The 12,416-nt window shown below is 45.9% G+C and overlaps 1 protein-coding gene across 3 annotated transcripts in view; it reads left to right on the top strand.

The window, feature by feature from the left end:
* The window catches only part of LOC119389344 (LIM domain kinase 1), a 74,648-nt gene that overhangs the window by 41,942 nt on the left and 20,290 nt on the right, over window positions 1-12,416 (top strand). For all 3 annotated transcript variants that reach the window (XM_049414404.1, XM_049414403.1, XM_049414405.1), the window contains exons 9-10: window positions 301-366; window positions 7,487-7,741. In XM_049414404.1, coding sequence (XP_049270361.1) covers window positions 301-366; window positions 7,487-7,741 — 321 coding nt within the window. The remainder of the gene's footprint in view (window positions 1-300; window positions 367-7,486; window positions 7,742-12,416) is intronic.

The following is a 12,416-nucleotide window of genomic DNA, read 5'->3' as shown; positions in this document are numbered from 1 at the left end:
TGATGCTGATGCATTACATGGGAAAATCTGCATAGTACTTGGCACTGTTGGTCATCATCTGTTCATTGGGCTGTGGATTTTTTTCTTAACGTTATTATGATGGAAAATAATGGAAGCTTTACTGATCACCACAATAGGTGACATGCGAGTTGGTCAGGAGGTGGAATGAGATCCCAAAGTGGGCAGTGGCTTCATTCCAGGACTCGAAAATCCTCCAGTCAAAGTTGATCCTCAGTTAAACATCCTTCTGCAGTTTCATGTCAGTACTGGCATAGAAACTAATTCTTGTCTTTGTTTCAGTGCTATCTTCACTCTATGAACATCATTCACAGAGACCTGAACTCTCATAACTGCCTGGTCAAAGAGGTGAGTTGAAAACATGGTTTCTTGCTTAGGCTAAGATTTCCTAAACGTATATCTAAACTGGTAAACTCTCACCACTGTGGGCAGTAAGGGAGCTGGTATCAAGCAGTTACCCTTTGAGAGAGTCGGATCCAGATGGGTTTTTGCAAGCATGACTACTGGCCACGAGGCAAAACCAAATATCCTGCCGCGTGCCCGTGCATGCACAGAGTGAGAACCGATGCCTAAACAAACCTTAAAGTGGAAACCAGAGATCCTTGCAGGGTTGACGGCACTGGCTGGGCAAAAAAAGACTTAAAAAAAAAAGTGCCGCATTTTTCAGGCGTACAAACATGTACAGCATTGACCATTTGGGACTTGTTTGCAGCACTGTAAATGGCCCATCGTTGACCCTCAAAGGGTTAAAAAAATTTTACGCTTGCAGTTCAGGCCCTCTAAAATCATTTAAATGGCCAGCATATGCATAACGTCATTACAAGACGTTGATAGTGAAGAATATTTTGGTCTTTTGTGAAAGTAGTATGTAGAACCTAAATTAGTGATATTACTTAAATAAGTGACAAAAAATTGTAGGATTTGCATTATTCGCTGCGAAAAGCCACCCGCTAGAATCCTGTGCTCACATGCTATGCAGTGAAGGTGAGGCAAAGGCAAACAAATTTTTTTCTGGCTTTAATAAAAAAATTACCCTTTTCTAACTTTGTTATACCAACAAAACATACTACACAATGATGTATAAGCCATCTTTTTAATAGGACCGCTACATTGTCAAAATGAAGCCGCAATATGGGTTACAATGCTATGTTTGCCACCGTTGTCGCAATTTTGTCTCAGTGTTCCTGCTTCATTCATTCCCACAGTATGGGATTTATTTTGTGAACTTATAACGCCCAGAATGTGAATATATTAATCGAGAACAACCTGTGCTTTTTCTAAAAAAACGTTAAGCATGCAGCATTTTGTAATGTTTCATCATGGCCAAAAATAATGAAAATTAAAACAAACAATTTGGGCAGCTACTGTTTCCTCGGTGAGGAAACAGCGGAGCTGGTGTCGTTCTCCTCCTTCTTTCGTTCGTGTTCGTGTTGGCACTGGTAGACATGCAGCCGTGCGCCTTTAGAACAAGAAAGAGACAGCAAAAAAAGAGGGTTGTGGCCTGCGGGAGACACTGTATCTCGCCATATATGAGCATGCCGAGGAGCAGCTGCATTTCGTGGTATCTTTGAACGACAGGAAAAGATGTTAGTGTCGGCTACCACGAACCTTAGTGTGACACTGAATGGCGTTAAAAGTTCAAATGAGGCCATTGTTTCCGAAGAGAATAATGCATACAGAGAAGTGACGATAACATGATCGCCAATCAAATTTGCCAATACTAGTTCAAGGCTCTTCAGGAAAACCCACATCACAAGCACACCTCTGTTTCCTTTAAACTACCTTGATGCGACCAGTCTTGTCTCACCACAGTGGCAGTAGGCTCAACTAGGCGGCTCCTACCGCTTTCGGGGAACACAACAGGCCGCACCTTTTTCTTTTTTTTTATCGAGTGTACGTGGCTGTACAAGACTATGCTATGCTTTACCCTCCTGCCTCCTCCTTTCGTTCCTCCTCACTGCCCTTGACCACCTCTTGCTATAGGGCTATGCTGTCTTCCCCTCTCTTTGTTTCTTGTCTCTTTATTTCTTTCATTTCTCTCTCTCTCTCATTCTATCTTTTTTTTCTTGTCCTCTCGCCCATAGCAACGCAATCACATACCACGTTTACTCGAATCTAGGCCATTCTCGATTGCAGGCCGACCCCCGAAATTCGCAATAACAAAAAAAAACTTACTTTGAATGCAGGCGAATGAAAAAAACGCCGTTTCATCAGCAGAAAACCCAGCATTTTTATTGCATAAGTGCACAGTTTGTAGGCATGTACGTATCAAGTTCATTCGTCATTGTCATCATCATCCGCAACGTCGCTGTCCTCTTTGTTGCCGAGTTCGTCCCAGAGGGCACCATCCTCGCTTCCGTCTATCGTGTTGGAAATACAACACATTTTGAAAGCTCTAACGATTGTTTCATCTGGAATTTTGTTCCGTGCCGCGGCGATCCAGTTCGCCGGCTGGCCGAGCGAAGCACGCTTGATGCGCCCGGTTGGGGTTAGCCGATGTTCTTCCTATGTAAGCCAGTCGGTATAGTGCTTGCGGAGCCTATCTTTGACGTCGGGTGGTTGGAGTACGCTAGTCATGCCACCAGGGATTATGGCAATGTCTGTCCCAGCACGAGAAAGTGGAGTCTTCATGCTGTCAGTCAGATGACCACGCTAGGAGTCGAGGACTAGAAGCGACTTGCTTGCACAACGCGGCCCCTGGACGGCATTCCCAAACCGTTTTCACCAAGCCGCTGGACATCCAACCTTTGTCGTGAATGCGCGCAACAACATTTCTGGGGAACTTTTCACCCGCTTGAATATTATGCATGGGGAGTTTTCGTCCATTGGCGGTGCAGCACAACATTACTGTTGTTTGCTGCTTTTCATAGCCCACCATCCTAAGTTTGACCTCCTTTGCACCTTTTTTTGTTCACGATGTATGCCATTGGCATGTCGAAGAACACCGGGCTCTGGTCGGCGTTTGCAATTTGCCCTAGTTGGTAGCTCTTTTCCCGCCGTTTGTCTATCACGTAGCACTGAAACTTGAAAAGCTTTTCCTCAAAGTCAGCGGGCAGCTTCTGACACACAGAGGTCCATCGTCTCGGGCTGAACCCGAACGGTTTCATAAAGTGCGTTGCCCAGCCCCTGCTTGCTTTAAAATTTGCTCGTGCGACACCCTTAACGTTGGCAACTTCCCTGGCTTTCGACAGAGGATAACCTCTGTCGTCACAGTTATTCCCACTTCCCTTTGTTCCCTGATGAAATCTGCGACAACCTCTTCCACCTCATGGTGTCGGCTTGTTTTTGATCCAGTGAACGCCATGTGGGTTGCTGCACACCCGAACAGTTTGGTCCATTGTTTGCACTATCGTTGAACATTATTTTCGTGCACGCCAAGCTCATGCTGCGTGTGCAGGTTTGAAGTTTTCTCCACGTACAAAACGACCTTTCGCTTCAAGGACCTTTCGCTTCAAGTGACGCAGGCGTTTTGCAAGCACGTGGTCAAGGCACGACACTTCCATAACTCTACAAACACGACTGCACTGAACTATCGCTTCCAGAAAACTGCCAACTCTGTGCTCGCACTACTGTGCCACGCGAGAGGAAGAGAGGAGGGGGTGTCAAAGTGCATGGCAATCGCCGGCACCGTAATCGCGTAGCGCGATCCATCCTTTCCTTGCCCTTGCCGGCGTGAAAGCAGTGAAAGCTCGCTGGATTGACCCTAGCGGTATGAACGTGGGACTGCGAAATTTCGGAACAATGGACTGTACAAAGCAGATGACGCGGTTCGCCTGTGTAGCTGTGGGGACCACTCCTCCGCCACTGAGCCTGAGCGACCACGTCACCGTGCAATTACCGTAGAATGTCCCAAAAATGCGCCTTGGGTATGCATGGAGAGCCGCCTGCACATGGCAGCCTGAGATCGGTGCATGGCGAGCCGTCATGCCGCTAGCTCGGCCAGGCCTTTAGGTAGGTGGCAGCTGCGGTCAAACCACGGTACTCGTACCTAAGCCGACCCCCCACTTTCGCACATTGTTTTTTCGAAAAAACATCGGCCGAGATTCGAGTAAATACGGTAGTTTTCTTAAATGCCTGTTCTGCCAGGGTGCCTGGATAGCCAAGTGGTCACGACACTCACCTTCGGACGGTGGGTATGCAGGTTCAAATGCTGCCTCGCAAAGAAATTTTTTGTTTTATTTCCTTCTTCTTCTCCTCCTCTTCACTTCTGCTCTCCTCCTACTTTCCCTCCTCCAACGCGTTGAAGAAATGCCTACGTTGCACATCCTTCGCTGGCCGCAGGCCTTATCATCTGCCAAAGTACAAGGTGATACAGAAAAATGCACTATTACTGTCCTCATTTCTTGAATGTACATCGCCAAGAGCAAACTGTCTTTATTTATAGTCAATCCTAAGGTGAAGAAGGGGACAAAGTGCGCTGGCTGAGTTATTGTGTTGTATGCGCTGGCCATTCATGATGATAGCTCTTGTTTATGCGAAGTGGCAAAACTCCAAGGTTAAACAGCTACGCTGTTAAAACAGAATAAACTGTCATAGTCACATAAAATTGGTGCCTTCAGATAAAGAGAAAAATTGTGTCATAGTAATGGCTCAAACCTGTAATTTTATACAAATAGTTTTACTTCCCTACCTAAAGTTCGAAGTGCCCTCTAGGCATAACAAGTTTTTTTTAGTCTTCATTTATACCCACAGTATCGTTTCGTACCTTTTTATTTGAACACCCCTTGTGTATACAATCGAACACGGATATATCGAACCCACATATATCGAATTTTCGGCTATATCAAACTCGTAAATTATCCCCTTGAAAATCCTTTGTAAAAGTACAGAAATTTGCACGTCTATATCGAACTGTGTTTTTTACCCACCATCGAATATATCGAACGCCGCACGAGCTGGAAGGCGCGCTTCGGCACTCGCTGGGCTCCGCGACCTTCGCGGCACCGCGCCTCAGCCAACACCCGAAACACTCGAAAAACATGAGGGCGAGAGGGCTCGGACTGTACTCCTGCTGGGCGCGTTCTCCAACTTGTGGGACGGCTTTTCTTTTTTTTCTCTCTCTCTTTCTCCTACGCTCTCCGCGTTACCGTCCGCTCGGAGAGCAGCAACGAAGGAGCCGGCAGCCTTCTCCTTTCGCCTTTTCTTTCTTTTTTTTTTGTTGCTGTTTTGTGAGTTTTGATCGGCCAACCACAGCCCGCCCCTTTCGTATTTGCTCAGCCAGCCACAGCTTGCACCTTTCGTACATCGCTGCTGCCCTCGCGGTAGCCCGGGCGCCCGGGTAGCCATCGCCGCCATCGCGACTGATTGCGAGCGCTTTGTTGGCGGAGTTCACTTCCGTGAGTTGTCGCATACCACCGCATTCCTCTTTTGCGTGCGTGCTCCCCTGCGAGCTCAAAAACATCGAGCTGAAGTTTCTGCTGGCCAACACGACAGCGAAGCTGCAACTGCTCGACCAGGGCATCATCAAGTCCTTCAAGGTGGGCTGAAGGTTGACCTGCTTGGTGCCATTCAAATGGTGAAGGGCGCCTGGCGAGACGTGAAGACGGACACAGTGGCCAACTGCTTCCAGAAGGCAGGCTTCGTGATGGCGGAACTTGCGGAAACCAGTGAAAACGGCGACGACGAGCGCATAGACGACGCATTTCACGAGTTGTCGTCCCTCTTCCCAGCTGCCGTTCCACCCGAAGTGTCTGCGGACGATATTGAGGAAGCGGACTGCAATGTTCAGGCTGTTGCGAGCCTCGCTGACGAGGACATTGTAGCTGTGGTCGCAGGGACCTAGGATGCCCAGGCCGACAGCTCAAGTGGCGACGAAGATCGTCTGGTTGAGGCGGCGGCTACACGCGCGTACTCCGCTGCTGAAGTGGCGGCAGCGTTCGGCTCGATTCGCTGTTTTTGTGGCGACATGGAGTGAACCGGGCTGTCGCACCTGGACAGCCTCGATAAGATAGAGGTCGGCGTCTTCGACTTCATTTCAAAGACGAAGAAGCAGGCCAAGATAAGCGATTTTTTTTCGTGCAAATAAAACATTCTGTTGCATCGTGTGTGTGGAATTACTTGTCATTCTTGAATGCGCCGATTGTAGGTGATCGTCCGCCACTGGTAAGGTCTCGGGGCCTGTATTTTTTTATATCGAATTTTTCATATATCGAACTAATTCGCGATCCCCTTCGAGTTCGATATATCCGTGTTCGACTGTATATATATATCCACGCACGCACGCACGCACACACACACACACACACACACACACACACACACACACATACACACACACACACACACACACACAGTAGAGTCTCAGTGAGCGAAAATCTGTTCAACGAAACTGCTGCTTAAATGGAACAAGTGCTTCTGACAAGAGTGATTTCATACTTGTGTTCTGAAACCCTGTTCATCTCTCAGTAAACGGAATTCCTGTTAAATGGAACATATTTTCCTGGTCCCTTCAGGTTCCATTTAACGAGCGTCTACTTATTATGTAAGCATCAAGCCAAAAAGTGAAGTTCCATCTGTCATCAACACTCCGAAAATGGTGCTCACAGTTATGGGATTGCCGGCTGTTAACCGATATATGCCCATACTTAGAAAAATTCAGCAAACAAATATTTTTATTCACGAATAGGAGATTTGTGCCCTCAACAAAACGTACAAAATATTTATTTACCGTCAGGTAAGTGCAACGCAGTTTTACAGCGCTTTTTGCACAGAGTTTTTCCTCGTGGCACTGAGCTCAAACTGTGTATTTGCAATTACGGACAATAGTATGGTCACTGCTACCAAACTACTTTTAGCAGAAATAGGGGAATGGCAGGCTTTTCGCAATAACTTGAAGAAAAAGAAAGCGTGATAACTTAGGCTATCCTCCGCTCCAGGGCCTCTCCCATACAGAGTACACGTTCGCTCAGATGAAGTAGCCTGTACGTGGTAATATTAAGGGCAAGCAATGTGTAGGCTATAGCACATGTTTCGACAGACACCTGCTTCATTTGCTGCAGATGGCTCCAGACTTCACCTAAAGAAGCAGCGATTTAAAGCACATCAAAGAAGCGTAGGACACTGGGCATGTAGGGGTTAATGGAAGAACTGCTCCTCCAATCAGCAGTGGCACTCCCGACGGCAAAAAGCTGCTAAATTGAAAAAGAAACAAACTCTGTTTTCTTCAAGACAAGTGCACGGAATAAATTTATGCTATAGGCGGAGCTGGAAAGCAAACGTAATGTTGTAGCCACAACCACTGCGTCCCTGGTTTCTTGTTTGTGTTTGTTGTTACTTGCAGTAATAGTTTTGGTTTCAATGGTAAGTGGACACCCCCCAGCCCCCAAACTTTATATTTCAAGTTTGAGTAAAATGGGTCGACCAAAATGCGTGGTAGTATTCCGATTAGCGGTTCCCCTTTATGGAGTATGTTTTGCTCGGCTAGCTGTCTTGGAAATGTCTGGTGCTTTTGCGTGATGTGGCATTACAGGATCGAACAGTCGTGGTGGCCGACTTTGGACTGGCTCGTGTCATGAGTGAGCCCAGTGTGGCCGGGGCTGGCCGCAGGAGCTCTAGTGGCAAGCGCGCCTCTGCTGGTGGTGGAGGGGCCGGCAGCAAACGGCCCGAGCGCAAGAAGCGCTACACGGTTGTGGGCAACCCATACTGGATGGCACCCGAAATGATGACCGGGAAGCTGTACGACGAGAAGGTGGACCTCTTCTCCTTTGGTATCGTCCTCTGTGAGGTGAGCTGCATCCAATGCCTTTCAAATAGCCTCTGTAACAGCACTGTGTGGACATTTGCTGACTTGCAGTCGCAAAATGCTCTTGGAAGCTTGTGTGACTCGATATACCGTAACAATAGAGTAATCACACAATGAACTCGGTGTAGGACGAGGTTGCTTCACAAATCTCCTAGCTGCAAAAATGTTTGTTTATTCTGGCAGTTATTTTACCCTCTCCTTTTTCATTCCTGCAAGCACACTGAAATCTACACAGGTGTGGGGGGATGGCAAATGTCGTGGCCTTTGGACAAACGTGCTTGAAGGTACGTCACTTGCAGAGACTAGCCGGAGCATGCTGTTTTCAGCTGGCAAGATGTCGAGAGGCCCTGGTTGCGGTGGAGATATCTGCACTATGCAGTGCATTGTGGCAACAGCATGCAGCGTTTGCTATGTGCACTACAGAGCAGGAATGCATGCCCACTCTAGTGTGCCATGCATGGGGTGCACTGCCTCAAGTGAATTCAGGAGAAACACTAAGCAGATGACCCTCGTTTTGATATTGCAGACATGTACACATTCCATTTACTTAACTAAAGTATAGCAATATAGTGCAGATCACTTATAACGGAACTGCTTGCAGCAGGAGACCGGTTATAACGCGTTCTTTTTTTTTTTACAACCAATATTCCTCCCATAGAACTGAATGTACAGGCAGATCATTTGATGTGCAAGCCTGCGAAGCAGTATACCGGTGATTACGCGGCTTTTTGAAGCATGCATGAAATTCATGCACAGAGTACAGCTTCTGTCCCATCCATCAGAGTAGGTGAAAAGGAACAAAAAGGGAGAAAGGGCGGGCGGCCTTGCGGAAAGGCGGGTACGTGCATATTTATTTATTTATTTACTTATTTATTTATTTATAAATACTGAATCCCTTTTAGGGATTTTTGTAGAGTGGGTTACAAGCTAACAAGAACCTAAAAGGAAACAAATTAAGAAAGCCAGTATATAAAAAACATGAAAGTATTTGCAAAACAACTCAAAGCAAAAACTAAGCACTTAACATTCCGTAGTACTAAACGTCAAACGTATAAGGGGTTACAGGGCTTAGGTGTATAGATTTACACACTTTTGTTGAGGCTGGAAGAAAATACAGCTAAAGATGGCTACAAAACTTAGTGTGTTCCAGTCATTTATAGTTCACGGAAAGAATGAATATTTAAAGCAGTTGTTACGGGTTGGATAGGGCGTTATTGTGAGCTCATGCCTTTGTCGTGTAGCAAATTCAGATGAAAATGCAAGGATTTCTGTAAGGCCTATCTTGCAATGGCCTTTTATCAGCTGATATCAAAATTTTAGTCTGTTTAAACAACTCCTTTCAGTTAGTGTTGGTAGATTAGTCCATGCTTAAGTTCTGTAATTGAGGTACGTCCAAAGCTGTTGTAAATAAAACAGATGGCCTTGATTTGCAATCTTTCCAACTTGTCGATACTGGTTTTAGTTAACGGGTCCCAGATAATTGCTGCATAATCCAAGATAGGTATAATGATAGATTTACATGCGAGAGATGGGGTTGAAAGATTCAAAGCTCTTCTGAAGAAGAAAACTTTTCGGATTGCAGTGTTAGTCGTATCAATGTGTTTGGTCCAGTTAAGGTCATTTGTGATTCATAACCCTTGATATTTGTAGTGTGTGACTTGGGAAAGTTTGCTGTGGTTAGTGCAGTAATAGAACTTTAATCGATTATTTTTATTAGTGATTTGCATAACCACCGTTTTTTCGAAGTTAATAGCCATTTGCCATTGGTCACAGAAGCGGCCACTTTTTGTAGAGCATTATTTAACATGTGTTGGTCAGAGGGACAGCATATTTATAAAGGACACAGTCATCAGTATAAAGTTTCAAATGCATTTGTCATCGTGGCAGCACCCAGTGTGGGCCTGTGCTGCTCAGAGTGCGGGGTTGAAGCTGAGGCGCCAGGTTAGAGGACTCAGTGGGCTGACGGAGCAACGTGCATCTTTTTTTTTTTTTGTCCCTGCAGTTTCTTTGTTGTGTTCGTTTGTGTATGTCGTAGTCTTCTTGGTTCTCCCCCTGCACGCGTGCTAGCCCTAAGCGCGTTGTTCTGGTGGCACCTGGGTGTTCAGGCATTGTCAAAAAACGGTGTGCTTTGTCACTGGAGACACAGGAATGTGTGATGCAATGATGTGAGGTGATGTAACCTTAGCTCGGTGTTTCCTTTCTTGTCATCGTCCCATGTGTAGCTTCCAGCTCATTCAGCAGGAGAAAGGAGAGTGTGATAACTACTGCCCGTTACTCCGCTTCACCGATTCACAAAAATTTTGCAGCATGACTTATAGCAACAGAATCCTATAGTGAGGTAATGCTATGATTACTAATACAGTGAACTCCCGTTAAGACGAACTCGGTTAAGACGAATTCTCGCTTATGCCGAACAACAGAGAACCGTTTGTTTGGTTTCCCATAGACTCAATGCAGAAAAAATTTGCTTAAGACGAACCGCCCTACTGTACTCTTCTGTTAAGACGAACTTTCGCGGTGATCGACAACCCTGGCGATTCTGCGAAACGAACACTGCAGTCTTGGTGGGGCATTCAGGCGACCGAGAAAAAGCAAAAAAGGAAAAAAAGCGCTTCCCCAGAGCAAAGACGGGGAGCAAATCGCAACGCGGAGGGCGCCAGATAAACGAAAAAGAAAAAGAACGTCCAGCGGACAAAGCCGGTATCTTCCTCACCCCCAGCTTGTGGGTGGGGGAGGTGCGGGCTTTATTGGCAAAGAAAGCAACAAAAAGAGCAGGGGGATTTGCAACTGGGACCCCCAAGCCATTGCGTCATTTTGTATTCCCCCTCCGGTCTTCGGTTTCCCAGCTAGAGTACAGAGGGGAACAGAACACAAGAGCTTGGGAGTGAAGGAAAAAAAATTTAAAAAAGCGACGGGAACAAAAATTGTCTGCGTTTGTTTGCCATCAGGGGGGTCAGGTGCATTGTCATCGCCATCACACAAAGGCGGCTGAGCACATTTTGTGTTCAGTTCGTGTTGGTTCGCGTAGGACCTGTGGGCATTGTATCTGTTCCCAGTGAAGTGCAAACTGTGATGAGCCATTTTGATTATGGAAGTGCACGACAAGGGAATGCTATTTTGTACACTGAGTATAGCTGCATCGTGTCTTTTTCGTGTGCGCGAGGCTTGTGACCGTGAGTAGTGCAATTGTCCGTCTCCATCACATACCTTCAGCTGCACGTCGATCAGCAAAAGTTACTACAGGCGGAAAACGGGAAAATATCCGGACCTCAAAGAAAACCTTGCAGACTTGTCAAGGCAATAACACGCAACCGAGGCGTATCCAGAAGTGATCTTAGAGCTAGCAAAACAGGCTCACAGAAGAAAAGGAACTGCCAGGACAATTAATTTACATTATTTGAAGGAAAATTGTGCTTCTCTCTTTCTCTCTCTGTCTTTTTTTTTGTAATCGTCAACATAGGAGCGTGCTACAGTCTTATCATTAAAATGTGGTAGCAGTATCTTCATGAAATTTTATTTTTGAACCCGCGAAATCAGCTGCTCGTACGATTGATGTAAATATTCTGCTTGAAGGCATAGCGTTTATCTAGATCAGCCAAATAAATGCTTTTTCTTGTCTTTTTGCCCCCATTGTAAGTCTACTCCATTCAGTGTTTTTAAGTAACATATGCACTTGGCATGTTAGCATCTCTCTTTCTGGGGGCACTTCTGATAAGCCGAACTCCTGATAAGACGAACAGATGACCGCGGTCCTTTCGAGTTCGTCTTAACGAGAGTCTACTGTATACGACAACTTCCAATGTACCGTTAGCGTTTTTGCCAAAACTAATTCTTCAAAGCTAATTTTTCATAATACAGTGCAGTGCACCTATAACGATACTGATAACGAAAGGTAGATTTAAGAGTATCAACTTATGCATTGAAGCTAGGAGAAGAAAAACTGTATGTAACGATATGTTTGTGGCTGCATATCAGATACAGTGTTCAGAATATTGCCTTGTGGACCGAGATATTCATGCTAAGCATGACATTCGTGGTGCAAAGATCCCTTTAACGATACAAGAGGTCATGGCTGCCTCCATTTTTCTCATGCACGCTGATTATGAGAGCTACGAAGGGTGAGAGGATCACAAGTTTGCTTAGCGCACAGGAAGACAACGCCAGTTGCTTTGCGTCTCACATCTTTGTGTTGGCTGTGCCTCCTAGGACACAGCAAGAAAAAGAACAGCGAAGCAAAGGCACCCTTCGCAAGCAAGAGTGAGCATGGACCCATTCTGTCAGCTTGTTGAGGACCAAGTGCATAGCTGTCTAACTGTAGGTGAAGTAATGAATTTCAGAAGACTCTTGCCATGGCTTCAGAGTGAGCGCTGTCGTCAATAAACATGGGCTTGCGCAGTCAGCAGTATCCATGATGTCGAAAACGGGAAATGCAGTGATCGCGAGGGCTGGCAGAAGAGGTTTAGTTGTCCTTTCTATGCAAATGTTGAAGAAGCACTTCACCAGTGGTTCTTTGCTACCAATGCACAAAATAATGTGTCCATCAATGGGCCAGTACTGACTTCAGAAAGTGAACAAGTTTGCTTTTCTTTCTCCAAGGTTAACGGATCTCAGTGAAATTCACAGTGTACATTTCCCTGAACAATTCCATCATTGATAC

This window comes from Rhipicephalus sanguineus, chromosome 4 (assembly GCF_013339695.2).
Source record: "Rhipicephalus sanguineus isolate Rsan-2018 chromosome 4, BIME_Rsan_1.4, whole genome shotgun sequence".
NCBI classification, from domain to species: Eukaryota; Metazoa; Arthropoda; class Arachnida; order Ixodida; family Ixodidae; genus Rhipicephalus; species Rhipicephalus sanguineus.
This window is presented reverse-complemented; position numbering and strand designations above follow the sequence as displayed.